Raw genomic sequence first — 22,977 nt, 5'->3', positions numbered from 1 at the left:
TTAACAGCAGCAAGGGAAAAGTAACAAGTTAACACACAAGGGGATCCCCATAAGGATAACAACTGATCTTTCAATAGGAACTCTACAGGCCAGAAGGGAATGGCAGGACATACTTAAAGTGATGAAAGAGAAAAACCTACTATACTATAGTAATTACTACTATATAGTATAGCAGTACTATACTGTATGTAGTACTATATATAGTACTATAGTATATACAGTAGATTACTATACCCAGCAAGGATCTCATTAGATATGAAGAAGAATCAAAAGCTTTACAGACAAGCAAAAGCTGAGAGAATTCAGCACCACCAAACCAGCTCTCCAACAAATGGTAAAGGATCTTCTCTAGACAGGAAACACAGAAAAGGTTTATAAAATCGAACTCAAAACAACAAAGTAAATGACAGCAGGATCATACTTATCAGTAATTACCTTGAATGTAAATGGATTGAATGCCCCAACCAAAAGACAAAGACTGGCGGAGTGGATACAAAAATAAGACCCCTATATATGCTGTCTACAAGAGACCCACCTCAAACCAAGGGACACATACAGACTGAAAGGGAAGGGCTAGAAAAAGATATTTCATGGAAATGGAGACCAAAAGAAAGCAGGAGTAGCAATACTCATATCAGATTAAATAGACTTTGAAATAAAGACCATGAAAAGAAACAAGGGCACTACATAATGATCAAAGGATCAATCCAAGAAGAAGATATAACAATTATAAATATATATGCACCCAACGTAGGAGCACCTCAATATGTAAGGCAAATGCTAACAAGTATGAAAGGGGAAATTAACAGTAACGCACTAATAGTGGGAGACTTAAATGCCCCACTCACACCTATGGATGGATCAACCAAACATAAAATTAACAAGGAAACACAAGCTTTAAATGATACAGTGGGCCAGTTAGGCATAATTGATATCTATAGGACATTTCCCCCCAAAACAGTGAATTTCACCTTTTTCTCAAGTGCACACGGAACATTCTTCAAGATAGATTACACCCTGGGCCATAAATCTAGCCTTGGTAAATTCAAAAAAATGGAAATCATTTCAAGGAATCTTTTCTGATCACAATGTGGTAAGATTAGATGTCAAAGACAGGGAAAAAAATGTTAAAAATACAAACATAATGGAGGCTAAATACCATGCTCCTGAATAACCAAAAAATCATGAAACAAATCAAAAAGGAAATCAAAATATGCACAGAAAAAAATGAAAATGAAAACAAGACAACCCAAAACCTATGGGATTCAGTAAAAGCAGTGCTAAGAGGAAGATTCATAGCGATACAAGCTTACCTTAAGAAGCAAGAGAAAAGTCAAATAAATAACCTAACTTTACACCTAAAGCAGCTAGAAAAGGAAGAAATGAAGAACCTCAAAGTTAGTAGAAGGAAAGAAATCATAAAAATCATAGCAGAAATAAATGAAAAAGAAAGGAGACTATAGCAAAAATCAAAAAAACTAAAACCTGGTTCTTTGAGAAGATAAATAAAATAGACAAACCATTAGCCAGACTCATCAAGAAAAAAAGGGAAAAGAATCAAATCAATAAAATTCGGAATGAAACTGGAGAAATCAAAACAGAAAACACAGAAATGCAAGGATCGTAATAGACTACTATCCGCAACTATTTGCCAATAAAATGGACAACTTGGAAGAAATAGATGAATTCTTAGATAAGTATAACCTTCCATAACTGAACCAGGAAGAAATAGAAAATCTTAACAGACCCATCACATCCACAGAAATTGAAACTGTAATTAAAAATCTTCCAACAAACAAAAGCCCAGGACCAGATGGCTTCACAGCTGAATTCTACCAAAAATTTAGAGAAGAGCTAACACCTACCCTACTCAAACTCTTCCAGAAAATTGCAGAGGAAGGTAAACTCCCCAACTCATTCTATGAGGCCACCATCACCCTAAAACCAAAACCAGACAAAGATGCCACCAAAAAATGAAAACTACAGGCCAATATCACTGATGAACACAGATGCAGAAATCCTCAACAAAGTTCTAGCAAACAGAATCCAACACCATATTAAAAAGATCATACATCATGACCAAGTGGGATTTATCCCAGGTATGCAAGGATTCTTCAATATCTGCAAATCAATCAATGTGATACACCACATTAACAAATTGAAAGATAAAAGCCATATGATTATCTCAATAGATGCAGAGAAAGCCTTTGAAAAAATTCAACACCCATTTATGGTTTAAAAAAAAAAAAAAAAAAAAAACTCTCCAGAAAGCAGGCATAGAAGGAACATACCTCAAAATAATAAAAGCCATATATGATAAACCCACAGCATACATTATCCTCAGTGGTGAAAAAATTGAAAGCATTTCAAGACAAGCATGCCCACTCTCACAACTACTATTCAACATAGTTTTGGAAGTTTTAGCCACAGCAATTAGAGAAAAAAATGAAAAGGAATCCAGATTGGAAAAGAAGAAATAAAACTCTCACTGTTTGCAGATGACATGATCCTCTATGTAGAAAACCCTAAAGACATAACCAGAAAATTACTAGAGCTAATCAATGAATATGGTAAAGTCTCAGGATATAAAATTAATACACAGAAATCCCTTGCATTCCTATACACTAACAATGAGAAAACAGAAAGAGAAGAAAACAATCTCATTCACCATTGCAATGAAAAGAATAAAATACTTAGAAATAAATTTACCTAGAGAAACAAAAGACTTACATATAGAAAACTATAAAACACTGATGAAAGAAATCAAAGAGGACACAAATAGATGGGGAAACAGCATGTTCATGGATCAGAAGAATCAATATAGTGAAAATGAGTATACTACCCAAAGCAATCTATAGATTCAGTGCAATCCCTATCAAGCTACCAATGGTATTTTTCACAGAACTAGAACAAATAATTTCACAATTTGTAATTAAACAGAAAAAAACCTTGAATAGCCAAAGCGATCTTGAGAAAGAAGAATGGCACTGGAGGAATCAACCTGCCTGACTTCAGGCTCTACTGCAAAGCTACAGTCATCAAGATAGTGTGGTACTGGCACGAAGACAGAAATATAGATCAATGGAACAAAATAGAAAGCCCAGAGATAAATCCACAAACCTATGGACACCTTTTTTTTTTTTTTAACAAAAGAGGCAAAAATGTACAATGGAGAAAAGACAATTTCTTTAACAAGTGGTGCTGAGAAAACTGGTCATCCACTTATAAAAGAATGAAACTAGAACACTTTCTAACACCATCCGCAAAAATAAACTCAAAATGGATTAAAGATCTAAATGTAAGACCAGAAACTATAAAACTCCTAGAAGAAAACAAGCAGGACACTCTCTGACATAAATCACAGCAAGATCCTCTATGGCCCACCTCCCAGAATAATGGAAATAAAAGCAAAAATAAACAAATGGGACCCAATTAAACTTAAAAGCTTATGCACAATGAAGGAAACTATAAGCAAGGTGAAAAGACAGCCTTCAGAATGGGAGAAAATAATAGCAAATGAAGCAACTGATAGAGAATTAACCTCAAAAATATACAAGCAGCTCAATAAAAGAAGAATAAATGACCCAGTCAAAAAGTGGGCCAAAGAACTAAACAGACATTTCTCCAAAGAAGACATACAGATGGCTAACAAACGCATCAAAAAATGCTCAACATCACTCATTATCAGAGAAATGCAAATCAAAACCACAATGAGGTACCATTACACGCCAGTCAGAAGGGCTGCTATCCAGAAGTCTACAAGCAATAAATGCTGGAGAGGGTGTGGAGAAAAGGGAACCCTCTTACACTGTTGGTGGGAATGCAAACTAGTACAGCCACTATGGAGAACAGTGTGGAGATTCCTTAAAAAACTGGAAGTAGAACTGCCATACAACCCAGCAATCCCACTGCTGGGCATATACACCAAGGAGACCAGAGTTGAAAGAGACATATGCACCCCAGTGTTCACTGCAGCACTGTTTACAATAGCTAGGACATGGAAGCAACTTAGATGTCCATCAGCAGATGAATGGATAAGACAGTTGTGGTACATATACACAATGAAATATTACTCAGCTATTAAAAGAATGCATTTGAGTCATTTCTAATGAGGCAGATGAAACTGGAGCCTACTATACAGAGTGAAGTAAGTCAGAAAGAAAAACACCAATGCAGTATATTAATGCATATATATGGAATTTAGAAAGATGGTAACGACAACCCTATATGCAAGACAGCAAGAGAGACACAGATATAAAGAACAGAGTTTTGAACTCTGCGGGCGAAGGTGAGGGTGAGATGATTTGAGAGAATAGTATTGAAACACATATTACCATATATGAAATAGATGACCAGTCCAAGTTCGATGAGTGAAACAGGGCACTCAAAGCCAGTGCACTGGGACAACCCAGAGGGATGGGATGAGGAGGGAGGTGGGAGGGGGATTCGGAACAGGGGGACACGTGTACACCCATGGCTGATTCCTGTCAATGTATGGCAAAAACTACCGCAAAATTGTAAAGTAGTTAGCCTCCAATTAAAATAAATAAATAAAATTTTTTAAAGTAGGACCTGGACAAAAAAATAAATAAATAAACCCCCGTTTCAAACATTTTAATTAATTTAAAGCAAATTTTCAAATTCTTATGGATTACACCTAATTTAATGATTTATGTGGTTGTATAATGTTTAAAATTGAAGACATTTAGAATTCCCATATCTGAACATGAATATATTCCTGAATTTAGTGGAACCAACTGAAAGTGAGTTTGTAAATGCTCAATTTTAACTTGCTCTTTCAGCTAGAAGAACAATCAAAACACATAAGTCAGAAACAAGATGTGGCTGCATTAAAGAAACAAATTTATGACTTATCAATGGTAAGAATTACCTTTTCATTTTCAGTAATGTATTTCCTGTTAGACTTCTGTTTCTTAAATAAAATCATGCTATGGTTTCAGTGTTCCAGGAATAAAAACTTAAAGAGAAATTAATACTACAGTTAGAGAGTCTTTGAAATACCTCTGACTAAAGGTGTTACATTTTTGGCAGACTTTTCCCTTGGTCTATTACCTAATACCTATTGTAAATGCTTTGTTTATTTTTTACTCAGAGCAACGATTTTGTGGCCTTTAAACATTTATTAGTTAACCCCTGCATTCATATAACATCAACTCAGATCTGTTTCCCTAGCTTTGTAAGATGAGGTCTTATTGCCCTATCCTTCGTCTTGCTGTCCCTTTCCATCTTCTGCTGACAATATCTCTAGTATTTCTGTTGCCAGAACTGATAATATCTATATCTGTTTCATCATTGTCATTTTCTTTAGTTTCCAGGTTGACTCAAACACTGAAAGCCAATAATGAACATTTCCTTTATTATGAATCTAAATATTCTCCCCTGCAGAGCCAAGAAGTGAGCATGAATGATACTAGAATTGCATTTATTTCTCTCCAGTTCTTATCTCTGTGCCACTCAAAAAGAGAAGGTCCCCCGGCTTTGTGGTTAGGATCCACGTATTCACTACCAGTTCCAGGTTTTGCTACCTCTTGGTTGGTTTTGTGCTTGAATCATGACTTTAAAGAGTTGCTTACTTCTCTTGGATTCTCTTGGTGGGGTTTTTGGTTACTTATAAAAAGAAATTCTGCCATCTTCATATCCCTGATACTCTGCAACTTCTATCTATTCTTTCCAGTACATGGAATTTGTTTTTTCTTCTCCTGAAAATATTGGAGACGTTTTGGAGTCCAGGAGATTTCAGTTCTTATTGGATTGATTGCTTTTTAAGCTTGCTACCCAGATGTCACCTTGGAATTTCTGACCATTTCAGGTAGCCAATGTATGATTCCTGTGCAGCTAGGCAAATAGATGTGGTTACCTCAGGGCCTCTCTTCTGAAAGTCTCCTTGGAGCTCTGTGTGTGAAGCTGGCTGTCAGACATGGAACCCCAGTTACCATATGCATGAGGCATGGATATGTACAAAGAGAAGCCTTAGCTTTCCTTTGGGGAATCATTCAGTTATTTTTAAATAACTTGTTGCCTTTGGAATCAGTTTTGGCTTTCTGCTCTTTCCTAGAGTAAGAGCAGATATGGGCTTGAGAGGCAGCATGACTTAATATATAATTTTAATCTCTGGTTTCATCCCTCTTCTCACTCTCTGGGCTTCTGCCTGACCAGTTGCCTCTGCTCTGCACTACAGCAGAACCTTCAACACCTATCATCTGGACCTCCTTTTCCCCTTCTTGCTTCCCTTTGTCAGCACATTGCCATCCAGTTTCCTTTTTCCAGCAATGTTTTTAGATCACTTGACTGTTGACTGGCCCCTCTTCCATTCTTTTAACTTTTATTAGTTTATTTCCTTTGGTATTTCATGTTAATAGGGTCTCAAAAGGGAAAGAAGACTAATTCATGTGCCCAGTCTACCATATTTAACCAGAAACTTCCAGTGATCTTTTTTTGTTCTTTCTCTTTTGTTTTTAAGAAAAATATAGAAATTTTCTAACCACACAGGTGCATTTTTAAGTGTAAAACTTAACAATGTTAGGTGATAGGATTTATTATGAAAAGTAGCCAATCTACCTGGTAGTAGATACTGTCAATTCCACAGACTATCGGTAATTCCACAACTCTCATTAAGTAAAACAGATGTTTAAATGTTTGGTCTCCATTGTTTTACCAATAACATGTTAAAGTATCATAATGATAAACTCTTACTGTTGTAGTTTTGCACCAAATGCCCAAGTATTTAAAAAAGAAGAACAACAACAACAACAACATCAACTTAAATTTAATTTTGACATTTTAATACTTTATTAAAATTTAAAATTACCTTGAATTGGTAATTAGTTCTTTGAACACCAAGGTTTGAAGACTGTGGAGGGGTGAGAGTGACATGTGGGAAAGTTACACTGTACTTGACTTCACATCTCCCTGTGGAAGAAACTCTGAGTCTAATGACCTGCACTGTTCCTTTCCTCTAGGAAAATCAGAAAGTTAAGAAAGATCTTTTAGAAGCACAGACAAACATAGCCTTTCTTCAGAGTGAACTAGATTCTTTGAAAAGTGATTATGCTGATCAGAGTCTGAATTCTGAAAGGTATGAAACTTCACATTTTACTTTGTAGTTTGAATGGAATGTTTATTTGGGTGACATCCATGTGAATGAAGCTTAGCTATGTAGTAATAAGGGGTTATTTATTAACTTTGCTAATATTTTCTTTGTTTTCTAAAAATTTTATGTTTAATGTCAGATCTAGTGATTTTTGTGTTTTTAATTTTTAAAAACAAACTGATTAGCTAGTTTAATTATTGACTGCTCAGAACAGTGCAGAGCTTAGAAATGTTTGAATTAAATGGGAGCAGAAGAATATACCTAAAGTATCAAGAGGCAGTGCTAACTGAGGTGCTTTGAAGGTAGAAATTCCAGCCCAGCAACATAAAAATAATAGAAGACTAAACATCTTAGGCAAGTCATTTTATTTTACTATGCTTTAGTTTTGCAATATGGTGTTAATACAGGATCTAACACACACATGTACACACAAAGGCATGTAATTATACATAAGGAAGATACACATAGATATTTATATAGGAGTATTGTAAATATGAAAATGCATCTATATACATGACTATATGCATGTATCCCCTAGTACATGTACACTTGAGAAAAATACCTTGTGTTTTGTTTGTTGTTTCACCAACCTTATTCAGAATTAAGATCGCGTAATGAAAAGCTTCCTCAGGTGGCTCAGTGGTAAAAAATCCACCTGCCAATGCAGGAGATCTGAGTTCGGTCCCTGGGTCAGGAGGAGCCCCTGGAGTAGGAAATGGCAACCCACTTCAGTATTCTTGCCTGGGAAATTCCGTGGATAGAGGAGCCTGGTGAGCTACAGTCTATGAGGTTGCAAAGAATCGAACATGACTGAGCATGCACACGCACAGTGAAAAGCAGTCATACATTTATTAAGTGCTTACTATATACAGGTCCCTGAGCTAGATAAGGAGTTATGAGTGTGGAGTACATTTTAAAAAAAGAAAAGATGTGGCCTCTGCTCTTTGAGAACTTCAAATTTAGTTGGGAGACTTAAAAGCTAAAAGGTTACTGAGTTAAACAGCATAAGAACTCAACAATGTCAGAAACAATACCACCAGCAGTGTCACATGTTGGGTTTATTGCCATGAGATGGTAGACAAAGTGTTCTTTTAGTTCAGAAAGGTGGAGACTTTATTAAAGAAGAGACACTTGAGTTAGCTTGTCAACAAGTAACACAGGTCCCACCGACAACTGCCTGACACTGTCTTTAGTACTTCATTAACATTAACTCAGTCACAGTTTCCTATGCAATAGGAACTTTACTTATCCCCATTTTACAGATGGAAAAAGAGTCTCAGAGACATTCCGTATGTGGCAAAACCCAAAGCAGAGGCAAGGACATAAGGAGGGATATGACTGGTTTGGGGAACAGTGGTCAGGCCAGTGGACAGAAAAAGATATTTTGAATGGAAAGGCAAAAGTTTAAAAAAATTAAAAAGTTTTAAAACTAGTTTAAGGCTGTAATATAAGGTCCCAGAATTTTTGGCTAAGGAACTTAAATTCCTAGAGACAATTGGGAAACTTGTAGCCTTACCAAGAGTACAAATGGGCAAGTTAGTTGTTATGGACAAAATCTGACAGCCTGAGGGTCTGGGGAAGATAGTGATGGGGATTGTCTGCTTAGAAATGGGGCTGGGGTGGGATAGGGGCTGGAAGGAAGTGGCTGATGTTCTAAATGGACATTTTAAGGAGAAGGCCAGGACTGCTTTGTAATAAAGCAACAGAGGACTTGCTGAGCGTGAGTTTATAGTGAACAGAGAAAGCCCGGTTCTGTGGATCCCTCCGTGGCTTAGGGTGCAGAAGGGAGGGTCAGCAGGACTTGGAGCACAGAGATAAGAAAGGAGTATTAATATAGCTGGGATTGGGGTTGTGTAAGCCTTGGAATGAGCAGAGAAGAGTCAGAGGTGAGAGAGTGGGTTGGGCTGAATGGGTAATGTGAGCGCCTGTGGCGAGCAGGCTTAGTAGAAGGCCAGGGATTCAGTCCCAGTAAGGAACAGAGCCAGGGCAGTGGGCTGGGGTGGAGGAGCTGTGGATGCTTCAAGGGGGAATGGAGGAAGCAGAGCCTTGCAGGAGGAAGCAGAGGTGTGGGTATGCTTGTGGCTCACAGGGGAGAAGAGTCTGCTACTGGGCTCAGAGGACCTGAGCAGGAGCATGGAGAGATAGAAACCATGGTCAAGGACACAGGACTTTGGAAGAGGTGGAAAGGAATCTGGGAGAGTAGGTATAGGTAAGGCAGGACTGAACACCTAATGCTCATTCAAACATAAAATGTAATTTTACAGGGATCTGGAAATAATCCGAGAATACACAGAAGATCGAAATAGTCTTGAGAGGCAAATTGAAATACTCCAGTAAGTTCTCATATTTCTCATCACACTTACATTTAACTTATGTTTTGTTAGTAAAACACGTGCCACATATAACACGAGTTGCCATATATCAGAGGCTGGGTCAGGAGATCCACACATGTTCTTCTTGATGTGGTGACTTTAGCACATTAGTTTAGCTTTCTGATGCTGCTAATCCTGCATAAACTCCTCTAATCCAGGAACGAGATTATAATTCTCTAAAAATCCTCTTAAATCAGGTTGGTATGTCCAGCGTATCTTTATAATACATTTATTATACTGTAAAGAACCACAGCCCTGACCTCATCTGCTTTCTGTACAGCTCCGCACACAGAGGTTTTAGGCATCCCACACAGTTCATGTCACATCACTAGGCATACACGATCGTTCTCATGCAGTTTATTGTGCCTGGTTAGCAGTATGTTTTTCTTTTTTCAAAATCTCTTGGAAATAGTACACCTGCTCTGTCAGCTCTGCAACTAAGCTGCAGAATCCATTCTCTGAGGACCTCACTGACAAAACCTCCCTCTTCCCTGATGCCCTTTCACTCTTTTCTCCCAGGCAATATTTTCTTCTGGTTTTACTTCCCCCAGATAATGTCAGGTCAGGCTTGATGATTTTTTTCACCATTACAAATGCTTATTAAGCCTCACCTGTGGCGCTGATAGAATTGATACGTTACAAAAATCCTATTAATTCATCTATTAATTTATTCAGCAGGTTTTCATTTAGCACCTTTTATGGTTCAAATAAAAGGTAGACTCCGGGAGTGGGTGATGGACAGGGAGGCCTGGCATGCTGCGTTTCATGGGGTTGCAAAGAGTCAGACACGACTGAGCGACTGAACTGAACTGAACTGAACTGGTGGTTCAGGTATGCCAGGAGCTGACACTCAGAGAGGCACTCAGCCTCTCTCCTTATGGGCTAGTCTAGGGGAAGAAGATGGAACCTGATCAGTACGTCTAAATACAATGTGCCAAAGGAGAGAGGAGGGCCAAGGGGAGCCATGTATCTCAAGGGCATTCTCCTACCCAGGAAGGTCCAGGAAGTGTTTTTGGAGGAAGAAACAATTGAATTGAGTTCTGAAGGATGAATAAACCTGAAGCAGGGAAAGAGTAGCTGGTCTCTAAGGAAGAGACTATTTGATTTTAGAGGTTGCTGAGGCTCTGGCTATTTAAATGGCTTCTGTAAGATATATGGAAAGTAAGTGCCTGAGTTGGGGTTTGAACCCTGAGTCAATATTGGAGCTTTTTTTTTAAATTATTTTTTAATTGAAGGATAATTGCTTTACAGAATTTTGTTGTTTTCTGTCTAACCTCAACATGAGTCAGCCATAAGGTATACATGTGTCCCTTTCCTCTTGAACCACCCTCCCACCTCCCTCCCCATCCCACCCCTCTAGGTTGCTACAGAACCCTGTTTGAGAGCCATACAGCAAATTCCCATTGGCTATCTATTTTACGTATGGTAATGTAAGTCTCCATGTTACTCTCTCTATACATCTCGCCCTCTCCTGCCCTCTCCCCATGTCCTTAAGTCTGTTCTCTATGTCTTTCTCCATTGCTGCCCTGTAGATAAATTCTCTGGTACGGTCTTTCTAGATTCCACATATATGTGTTAGTAAACAATATTTAACTTTCTCTTTCTGACTTACTTCACACTGTATAATAGGCTCTAGCTTCATCCACCTCATTAGAACTGATTCAAATGTGTTCTTTTTTATGGCTGAGTAATATTCCATTGTGTATATGTACCAGAACTTCTTTATCCATTCATCTGTCGATGGACATCTAGGTTGCTTCTATGTTCTAGCTATTGTAAATAGTGCTGCAATGAACAATGGGATATATATGTCTTTTCCAGTTTTGGTTTCCTCCGGGTATATGCCTAGGAGTGGGCTTGCTGGTTCATATGATAGTTTTATTCCTAGTTTTCTTAAGAAATCACTATACCATCTTTCATAGTAGCCTTATCAATTTACATTCCCACCAACAGTGCAAGAGGGTTCCCTTTTTTTCCACACCCTCTCCAGCATTTATTGTTTGTAGACTTTTTGATGATGGCCATTCTGACCAGTTTGAGGTGATATCTCATTTAATTTTGATTTGCATTTCTCTAATAATGAGCGATGTTGAGCATCTTTTCATGTGTTTGTTAGCCATCTGTATGTCTTCTTTGGAGAAATGCCTGTTTAGGTCTTTTTCCCACTTTTTGATTGGGTTGTTTGTTTTTCTGGTATTGAGTTTTATGAGCTGCTTCTATGTTTTGGAAATTAATCCTTTGTCAGTTGTTTCCTTCGCTATTACTTTCTCCAATTCTGAGGGTTATCTTTTCACCTTGCTTATACTTTCCTTTGCTGTGCAAAAGCTTTCAAGTTTAATCAGGTCCCACTTGTTTACTTTTGTTTTTATTTCCATTATTCTAGGAAGTGGGTCATAGAGGAACTTGCTTTGATTTATGTCATCGAGTGTTCTGCGTATGTTTTCCTTTAAGAGTTTTATAGTTCCTGGTCTTACATTTAGGTCTTTAATCCATTTCAAGTTTCTCTTTGTGTATGGTATTAGGAGGTGTTCTAATTTCATTTTTTCACATGTAGCTGTAACATTGGAGCTTTTAACTGGTACATAACGTGCCTGGGAGTATAGCACCAGGCCACAAGTAGGAGGAGCCAGGAGAAAGAAGTGTGACAGAACACAGCAGATCTATCCCCCAGCATGGAGGAGAGAGAGAGTAGGTAGGGCGGGCTGGCTTTAGGCCTGTAGGGAACAGTAAGGCCTGCACCAAACCTGTCTTAACAGTGGAGCTCCCTGAAGGAGAAGCAGCTTCCACAGCATGACTGACTCACTCCTAAAATGCCTGGAGACCTTTAAAGAGGGTTGACACATTGTTAAGTTGCACTTCTAGTAATGAATTAATGATCTCAGTTTAGAAGATTTGAAGGGAAGTGGTAGAAAGTTACAAGAGGTAATAGGTCCACATTCTGAACATCACAGCCTGAAAAGAAAGTGGTGACAGTGATCCCACTAATACTTTCCTTATCTACTTATTTATTGTATGTATTTACTCTGTAGAACAGCTAACAGGAAACTGCATGACAGTAACGACGGCCTGAGGAGTGCCCTTGAAAACAGCTACAGCAAGTTCAACAGATCCTTGGTATGCAACAGGATTTTATAACGCCTTGTCTTCTTTCTTGTGGTATTTTGATTAAAAAATCGTGTATTTTCTTAGAACTTACAAGAATGAGAAAACAATTTCATATAATAAAAGGAGGCAAGATTTTCCCAAATTAAAAAATATGCCACTCCTCTGCATAAATAAATGTGTAGATGTTTGCCAACTCTTTGTTCAATGTTCCAGAAAACCAGAGAAAAGTGTAAAAGGTGTGGCCTGGGTGCTGGAAAAGTTTACAGTATGGTAAGGACTTGAGGGGGCTTCCCAGGTGGTGAGAGTATAAAGAACCCTCCTACCAATGCAGGACACATAAGGGACCTGGGTTCAATCACTGGGTCAGGAAGATCCCCTGGAGGAGGAAATGGCAACCCACTCCAGTATCCTTGCCTGGAGAATCCCTTGGACAGAGAAGCCTGGCGGGCTACAGTCCATGGGGCTGCAAAGAGTCGGACACAACTGAAGCAACTTTGCACGCATGCAGTGAGTTGGGATGTGCACAGGTACCACTAATATAAAAAGTGATATGTCTCAGTTCAGTTCAGTTCAGTTCAGTCATGTCTGACTCTTTGCAACCCCATGAATCACAGCTTACCAGGCCTCCCTGTCCATCACCAACTCCCGGAGTTTACTCAAACTCATGTCCATTGAGTCAGTGATGCCATCCAGCCATCTCATCCTTTGTCGTCCCCTTCTCCTCATGGAGATACAGATAACTATTTCCCTGTTGAGAGAAGAGGGAGAGTGCTTCTGGCCGAGGAGTTTATTTAGACTCTTTGGTTGTTCTTTGTGGTTATGAGATCACCAGAGTGGAGACCTTGGGCTTTTAAACCCTCCTACAGAAACAGGCTAAGGCCCATTTAGAATTTTGAGGACCTTTTCCAAACCAGAAAGCCTCTTCCCTGACTTTTGGAGGTTTCAAGATTGGGGTTCCAGTGCCACAGCTTTGGGTGTGGATGAGTCAGTCACTAAGTCAAATGATGATTAGAGAAGAGACTAATCCAAAGCTGGTACTGTTAGGGTCCTGAAAAATCCGGGAGCCAGGATGCCCCTTGAGGGCTTATATGGCAGGGTTTGGACTTCAGACATGAAGAGAGAGAGTCCTTTGGGCATTTGTTGCACTTTTTCCCTTAATATCTGTGCTTACATTTTCTCATGTAGGATACCAAATTCTCAATTACATTAGTAAATTAGTGTGCTACAGGTTTTTTCAATGTATATAAAATGTTTAAATGGAATGACAAAATATTATTTCTGTATTTTATGTATTACAGCGCATAAATAATATCTCACCAGGGAATACAATTTCTAGAAGCAGTCCTAAATTTAATCTTCATTCTCCTCAACCTCTGGGCTATGACAGGTATGTTAACACCTTTTAAACTTTTTGTTTGAATTCTGGATCAAAGTTAAAAGGAAAGTACGTTTCCTTAGAGGTGAATTAAAAGAATATATTTGGGGCACTAATTTTTATTTTCTACTATCTGTAAATTTCTGAAACATGTAAAGATTCAAGTGTTTTAAAATGTTTCAGAGAGGGCAAAGTGATTTCTTTAAGATGTTATCATGACTTGGTTTTGTGTATGCTCACCCTTACTTCATCCCTATCATTTCTATTGTTTCTTAGAAGTGCCCTTTGTAAGAGGTGTTTCAGGGAAGCCAGTGGAACTACCATATGTGATGTTGTAGTGTATGATGTTAAGACTCTTGGAACAATCTGTAAATGTTTAGCAGCTCAGTATATATTGTGCAAGCTATGTTCAAGGAAAGGGAAACTTTCAAAACAAATAGAAATGTAGAGAGTAGATGCTTATGAGTTAATGTACTAAAGGAGTCACAGAGGCTTTCCAGAAGTGAGAATTTAGCTCTATTTTTAATCAAATGAAGTGAAATATTGGCCCTGATATAACTTGAGATCTAGCAATGAAAACTGAAAGATTACATTTGTGTACACATGTGTGTATATATACAATAAATCCCCTATATACAAATGAGTTCCATTCCAAGAGCGCATTCACAAGTCCAGTTTGTTCATAAGTCTAACAAAGTTTGCATAGGTACCCAACTAATACAACCTGCTCTATGATACTATATTGTAATAGGTTTATAATATTTTCACACAAATAATACGCAAAAAGCAAACTCAAAAAATAAAGCAAACATGTTTAATCTTATGGTCCAGTTTGGAAAGTACAGTAGTAAGTCCAGCAGCTAGCATATAGCGGCTGGCAGTGAGTGAACAGGTAAGAAGAGTTACTGACTGGAGATAGGAGAGGAGGTGGGAGATGGTAGAGCTGAAGGATTGTCAGCAATGGGAGATGGAGGGCAATTTCACTCATGCCTGACATTGATGAAATGCATGTTCACATCTTTGAAAGTTCACAACTTGAAGGTTCATATGTAGGAGATTTACCATACGTGTCCAGTGTTGTTACTTAGAAGGCTCATTTTGTAGTGTATCAAAATTTGATGGTAGAAGTGAGTGCATAAACTGTAGCTCTCTGGCCCTCCATTTCTGATGCCACTTTCATATTATATGTTCCTTCCCTTTTCATTTGAGAACTTTTGGGCTAAAGAGTAATGCACTTAATATCTTGGCAATAGCAAAATGGCCAGATAGCTTTTCCAGAAGGTCTATTTTCAAAGGTTATTGGTGATCACTTTTAATAAAATGTTATCCAAATATCAGAATTTTTTCACTGATTTGTGAAATAAAAAATTTTAATGGTATCTCTAGGCATCTTGCTTTTCTGTTTTTGAGAAATAGATATTACTTTTTAAAATATATGGGTGTGATGCTGTTTTTCTTTACTAATGCTTAAGGTCAGTTCTAAGCAAATAAGGGAAAAGCTAGATTACTGAAAATTATTTCAGAAATTTCACCATGATTCATTTTTGAAAATAGTGGACACCATGAATAAGGCTGGTAGTACTAAACAAAGAGCTCCTTAGCAATATGACTAAGGGACAAAGTCATCACATCCCATTGCCTGGAAGTGATAGGGATGTAGCACTTCTGTGCTCATAACCTTGAACAGTCACTAGAGGGCCACCATGATCCAGACTGATGTTCCTTTTGGGGGGAGTTGCAGTCTGATATAGGAAGTTAATATTTTCTTTTCTTTTTGATGCTAATGTAAAACTTATTAGTCATCAGATCACAAGAGAAAAGAACAAAAGAGGAAGAAAGGGAAAAAAGACCTACAAAACAAGACAAAAATAATCTTGAAAATGACAATAAGATTGTTTTTGTTTGTTTGTTTAGTTACTAAGTCATGTCCCAGCTCTTTTGCAACCCCATGGTCTGTAGCCTGCCAGGCTCCATCATCCATGGGATTTCTGAGGCAAGAATCCTGGAATGGCATGCCATTTCCTTCTCCAGGGGATCTTCCTGACCCAGGAATTGAACCCATGTCTCCTGTTTGGCAGGAAGATTCTTCACATTGATAATTACTTTAACACATTATTAACCAGAGACATATTTATATGTCTTTTGTTACCCAAACATTACTGACAAGAGACATTTCGACGTTCACTTACAGAACAAATCCCCAGCCATAGACGTTAGTTTATGCTAAAATCACCCCGTCAATAATGTGGTAATGTAAATGGACTAAATATTTCAACCAAAAGACTTAGAGTGACTGAATGGATATAAAAACAGGACCCATGTACTTGCAGCCTGCAAGAGACTCACTTCAGATCTAGAGACACACACAGATTGAATGTGAAGGGATGGGAAAAGGATTTCCATGAATATGAAAATCCAAAGAAAAATATCAGACAAAATAGACTTTAAAATAAAGACTATAAGACAAAAAGGATACTACATAATGATCAAGGGATGAATCCAAGAAGATACAACAATTGTAAATTTATCTAAACCCAACATAGTGAAAGTGAAAGTGAAGTCGCTCAGTCGTGTCCGACTCTTTGCGACCCCATGGCCTGTAGCCTGCCAGGCTTCTCCGTCCATGGGATTTTCCAGGCAAGAATACTGGCGTGGGTTACCATTTCCTTCTCCAGGAGATCTTCCCGACCCAGGGATTGAACCCAGGTCTCCCACACTGTAGGCAGACGCTTTGCCGTCTGAGCCACCAGGGAAGTCCAACATAAAAGCACCTAAATGTATAAGCAAATATTAATGGACAAAAAAGGAAAAATCAACAGTAACACAATAGTAGTGGGGGACTTTAACTTGCATCAATGGACAGATCATTCAGATAGAAAATCGATAAGGAAACATAGGCCTTAAATGACACATTAGACCAGATGGCTTAATTGATATAGTGAGAATGTTCCATCCAAAAGTAGTAGCATACACATTCTTTAGCGTGTACATGGCACATTCGCCAGGATAGGTTATATGATAGGCCACAAAAACAAGCCTCAGTAAATTTAAGAAAACTGAAATCATATCAAGCATCTTTCCAACCACAACACAATGAGATGAAATCAACTATAAGAAAAAACTGTAAAGAAACACAAACACATGGGAGACTAAGCAATATGCTATGAAGGAACCAGTCAATCACTGAGAAAGTCAAAGAGGAAATAAAAAAAAATACCTAGAGGTAAATGAAAACTAAAAAATAATGATCCAAACTTATGGGACACAGCAAAAGGAATTCTAAGAGGAAAGTTTATACGATACAAGCTTACCTCAGGAAACAAAAATCACAAATAAACAACCTACCCTTATACCTAAAGCAATGAGAAGGAACAAACAAAATCCAAAGTTGGTAGAAGATAAGAAATTATAAAGATCAGAGCAGAAATAAATGAAATAGAAACTAAAAGATATAGAAAAGATCAGTGATACTAAAAGCTGATTCTTTGAAAAGATAAAATTGATAAACCTTTAGCCAGATTCATCAAAAAAAAAGAGGGTCCAAATCAATAAAGTCAGAAATGAAAAAGGAAAAGTTAGAGCCAATAACACAGAAATACAAAGGATTATGAGAGACTGCTACAAACAACTATATGCCAGTAATGTGAACAACCTAAAAGAAATGGACAGTTTCTTAGAGAGGTACAGTCTCCCAAGAATGAACTAGGAAGAAATAGAAAATATGAACATAACAATTACCAGTAATGAAATTGAATTCATAATTTTAAAACTCCCCCAACAAACAAAAGTCCAGGACCAGATAGCTTCAGAGGTGAATTCTGCCAATCATTTAGAGAAGAGTTAGCAATTATCTTTCTCAAATTAGTCCAAAAAATTGCAGAGGAGGGAATACTTCCAAACTCATCCTATGAGACCCCCATCACCCTGATACCAAAACCAGACAAAGGTATCACTAAAAAAAGAAAATTATAGGCCAATATCACTGATAAACATAGATGCAAAAAAATCAATAACAAAAAAAAATATTGGCAAACCAAATCCAACAATACATCATGATCATACGTGATCACACATCATGATCAAGTGGAATTTATCCTAGGGATGCAAGGATTTTTGTTTCAATATGATATAGCACATTAACAAGTTGAAGAATGAAAACCATATGATCATCTCAATAGGTGGAGAAAAAGCCTTTGACAAAATTCAGCATCCATTTATGATTCAAAAAACTTTCCAAAAAGTGGGCATAGAGGAAACATACCTCAAAATAATAAAGGCCATATATGATGGACCTACAGCTAATACCATACTCAACATGAAAAACTGAGAGCATTCCTCTAAAATCAGGAACAAGGCAAGGATGCCCACTCTTGCCACTTTTATTCAGCATGATCTTGGAAGTCCTATCCATAGCACTCAGAGAAGAGAAAGAAACAAAAGGATTTCAAATTGGAAAGAAAGAAGTGAAACTCACTGTTTGCAGATGACGTGAAACTATACATAGAAAATCCTGAAGATGCTACCAGAAAACTGTTAGGTTCATCAATGAATTGGTAAAGTTCCTGGATACAAAATTAATTTGTATATTAATTTAATGAATGTAATTTGTATATTACAAATGTATAATATTATGATAATATTACATAATATAAAAATTTGTATGTTTTGTAATTTGCATATTAATTTTGTATCAATTTAACAGAAATCTGTTGCATTTTATACACTAACAGTGAACTATCAGAAATTGAGATATTTTCATTTACCATCTCATAAAAAAGAATAAGAATACCTAGGAATAAACCTACATAAGGAAGTAAAAGACTTGTCTTGGAAAACTGTAAGACAGGGATCCCTAACCCCAGTCTGTAGCCTTTTAGGAACCGGGCTACACAAAAGGGGGTGAGTGGCAGGGGAGTGAGTGGGGCTTCATCTGTATTTATAGCCACTCCCCATCGCTCACAGTACTGCCTGAGCTCCGCCTCCTGGCAGATCAGCAGCAGCATTAGATTCTCATAGGAGTGTGAACCCTAACCTTAAAGTCAAGGCAAAATATCCTGAGGTTGCCACAAAATAGAAGTAAAGTGCACAGTAAATGTAATGTGTTTGAATCATCCTTAAACTATACCTCCCACTCTGGTCCATGGAAAACTTGTCTTCCAATGAAACCAGTCCCTGGTACCAAAAGGTTGGGGACTACTGCTATAAGACACCCATGAAGGAAATTGAGGATAACACAAATAGATGGAAATATATACTGTATTCTTGGATTGGAAGAATTAATTTTGTTAAAATGACCAGTGCAATCTACAGTCAATGTAATCCCTAACAGTGTAATCCTTAACAAAATACCAAAGGCACTTTTCACAGAACTAGAACAAATAATTTTAAAATTTGTGTAGAAAAAAAATAAATAAATAAAATAAAATTTGTGTAGAAACACAGGGCACCCTGAATAGTCAACATCATCTTGAAAAAGAATATCAGAGCTGGAGGAATCATACTCACAGACATCAGACTATGCTACAAAGCTGCAGTCATCAAAACAAACACATACATAGATCAGTGGAATAAGAGAATCCAGAAATAAATCCATGCACTTATGGTCAATAAATCTATTACAAGGAGGCAAGAATATACAACAAAGAAAACACAATATCTAAAGTAGCTGTCCTGGGAAGACCAGATAGCTTTATGTAAAAGAATGAAATTAGAACATTCTCTAAGACTATATACAAAAATAAACTCAAAATGGATTAAAGACCTAAGTGTAAGATCAGGAACCATAAAACTCATAGAGGAAAATGTAAGCAGAACACTCTGATATAAATCATAGAATAGATTTTTGGATCTATAGCATTTTGGATCTGTCTCCTAAAACAAAGGAAATAAAAGCAAAAACAAACAAATGGGGCCTAATTAAACCTACAAGCTTTTACACAGTGAAGGAAACTATCAGAAAATCAAAGACAACCCACTGAATGGCAGAAAATATTTGGAAATGATATGACCGATAAGGGGTTAATATCCAACATACATAAACAACTTATACAACTCAACATCAAAGAAGCAAAGAACTGAATTAAAAAATTGGCAGAAGAACTTAATAGACATTTTTCTAAAGAGGATGCTAGTGGCCAATAGGCATATGAGAAGATGCTCAACATCACTAATTATCAGGGAAATTCCAATCAAAAACACAATAAGATATCACCTCACACCTGTCAGAATGGGTATCATCAAAAAGAACACAAATAACAAATGTTGATGAGTATGCAAAGAAAAGGGAATTCTCTTACACTGTTAGTGGGAATGTAAATTAGTTGTAGCCACTGTGGAAAACAGTATAGAGGTTTTTCAGAAAACTAAAAATGGAACTATATTATGACCCAGCAATTCCACTTCTGGGTATGTATCTGAAAAAAAAAAAAAACAAATTCTAAAAGATACATGTAGCCCAGTGTTCATAGTAGCATTACAATAGCCACAATATGTAAGCAACCTAAGTGTCCATCAGCAGATGAATGGATAAAAAGGATGTAGTGCGTATATATACAGTGAAATTCAACTCATCCATTAAAAAAAGGAATGAAATTTTTTGCCATTTGCAGCAACATGGATAGACTTGGAGGGCATTATGCTAAATGAAATGTCAGACATAGAAAGACAAATACTGTATGATTTTTCTTATATGTTCAGTTCAGTCTCTCAGTTGTGTCCGACTCTTTGCGACCCCATGAACCACAGCACGCCAGGCCTCCCTGTCCATCACCAACTCCCAGAGTCCACCCAAACCCATGTCCGTTGAGTCAGTGATGCCATCCAACCATCTCATCCTCTGTCGTCCCCTTCTCCTCCTGCCCTCAATCTTTCCCAGCATCAGGGTCTTTTCAAATGAGTCAACTCTTTGCATCAGGTGGCCAAAGTATTGGAGTTTCAGCTTCAACATCAGTCCTTCCAATGAACACCCAGGACTGATCTCCTTTAGGATGGACTGGTTGGATCTCCTTGCAGTCCAAGGGACTCTCAAGAGTCTTCTCCAACACCACAGTTCAAAAGCATCAATTCTTTGGTGCTCAGCTTTCTTTATAGTCCCACTCTCACATCCATACGTGACCACTGGAAAAACCATAGCCTTGACTAGATGGACCTTTGTTGACAAAGTAATGTCTCTGCTTTTTAATATGCTGTCTAGGTTGGTCATAACTTTCCTTCCAAGGAGTAAGCATCTTTTAATTTCAGAGCTGCAGTGATTTTGAGAGTCCAGAAAAATAAGTCAGCCACTGTTTCCACTGTTTCCCCATCTATTTGCCATGAGGTGATGGGACCAGATGCCATGATCTTAGTTTTCTGAATGTTTGAGCTTTAAGCCAACTTTTTCACTCTCCTCTCTTTCACTTTCATCAAGAGGCTCTTTAGTTCTTCTTCACTTTCTGCCATAAGGGTGGTGTCATCTGCATATCTGAGGTTATTGATATTTCTCCTGGCAATCTTGATTCCAGCTTGTGCTTCCTCCAGCCCAGCATTTCTCATGATGTACTCTGCATATAAGTTAAATAAGCAGAGTGACAATATACAGCCTTGACGTATTCCTTTTCCTATTTGGAACCAGTCTGTTGTTCCACGTTCAGTTCTAACTGTTGCTTCCTGACCTGCATACAGGTTTCTCAAGAGGCAGGTCAGGTGGTCTGGTATTCCCATCTCTTTCAGAATTTTCCAGTTAATTGTGATCCACACAGTCAAAAGCTTTGGCATAGTCAATAAAGCAGAAATAGATGTTTTTCTGGAACTCTCTTGCTTTTTCGATGATCCAGTGGATGTTGGGACTTATGTGTGTCTAAAAAATGCAACAGACTAGTGAATATAACAAAAAAGAAGCAGGCTTAAAGATATAGAGGCCCAACTAATAGCTATTAGTGGGGAGGGGAGGAAGGAGCAATATAGGGGTAGGGTAGTAAAAGGTACAAACTATTAGGCATAAAAAAGCTATAAGGATATATTATACAACACAGGGAATATAGAAAATATTTTATAATAACTATAAATGGAGTATATAACCTTTAGAAATTGTGAATCACTATATTCTGTACCTATAATTTATATAATAGTATACATCAACTATACTTCAATTAAAATTTTTTAATCAAAGCATCCTGTAAATTTAGTTTTATTTATTGCTTTTGTGTTCTTATTTTAAGTTGTATATTTGTTTTAGTTTTGTGTTTTTTCTAGGAACTCTAAAATATATAATAACTTGTGTTATATTTTTACATATTTAATTGTAATGAAAATATTCTTCAGGCAGAAAGATTAGTTTACTTTTGAAAGCTTATGTATATTAGTTGAGTTTGAGAAAGTCTGATCTATACCTATATTTTTAATTTAGATTCTATATGAAGGTGTCTTTTCAATCAGGATTTTTTCCTCTGTCATTCCTAATCAGAAATACAAATAGGTTAAAAAAAAAATGTTCTGACTAATCATAACATGGAGCTGATTTTGTACTATATTATAATGAAATGGTTTCTTTAGGTTCCTTACAGCTTGACCCAAAATCAGTGTTAGAAGGAGAGTTTCATAAAAGATGAGACAAATTTAAAAAAATGTACACACATTTAGCTAAGCAGATTGAGATATGGTATGAAATTCCTGTCATGGGAGAAAGACTTTATAATTGAGCAACATATTTACAGAAAGTTAGGTTATTAAATTACCTTTTTAGTTAATTTTAAACATATGCTAATGATACCAAAATATTTTTGACTTCTCAGGTTTATATGGCTTATATTTCTGTAAAGATTACCCTTTCTTGTGTAAGAATATTCATCTGAGAATATTTCTCATATTTCACATGAGAATATTTCTCATATCTGGAGATCTATGTTTCCTTCCCATTTCCTCTTTCTGATGATATCATATATGCCAAGTGGCTAGTATGGTTCCCAATGTGTAGTAGGGACTACATAAGTTGTTACTCTTGTTTTATTTCAATATAAACTTAGATACTTATGGGAATC

The 22,977-nt window shown here is 37.2% G+C and overlaps 1 protein-coding gene across 2 annotated transcripts in view; it reads left to right on the top strand.

Annotated features, from left to right (window-relative positions):
* The window catches only part of RASEF (RAS and EF-hand domain containing), a 93,885-nt gene that overhangs the window by 49,038 nt on the left and 21,870 nt on the right, over positions 1–22,977 (top strand). For both annotated transcript variants that reach the window (XM_043453768.1, XM_043453769.1), the window contains exons 5-9: positions 4,803–4,880; positions 6,981–7,096; positions 9,376–9,444; positions 12,513–12,597; positions 13,887–13,975. In XM_043453768.1, the coding sequence (XP_043309703.1) occupies positions 4,803–4,880; positions 6,981–7,096; positions 9,376–9,444; positions 12,513–12,597; positions 13,887–13,975 (437 nt within the window). The remainder of the gene's footprint in view (positions 1–4,802; positions 4,881–6,980; positions 7,097–9,375; positions 9,445–12,512; positions 12,598–13,886; positions 13,976–22,977) is intronic.

The sequence above is a fragment of the Cervus canadensis genome, chromosome 30, assembly GCF_019320065.1.
Source record: "Cervus canadensis isolate Bull #8, Minnesota chromosome 30, ASM1932006v1, whole genome shotgun sequence".
Lineage (NCBI taxonomy): Eukaryota > Metazoa > Chordata > Mammalia > Artiodactyla > Cervidae > Cervus > Cervus canadensis.
Note: the sequence above shows the minus strand (reverse complement) of the source record. Positions and strands in the feature narration are given on the sequence as shown.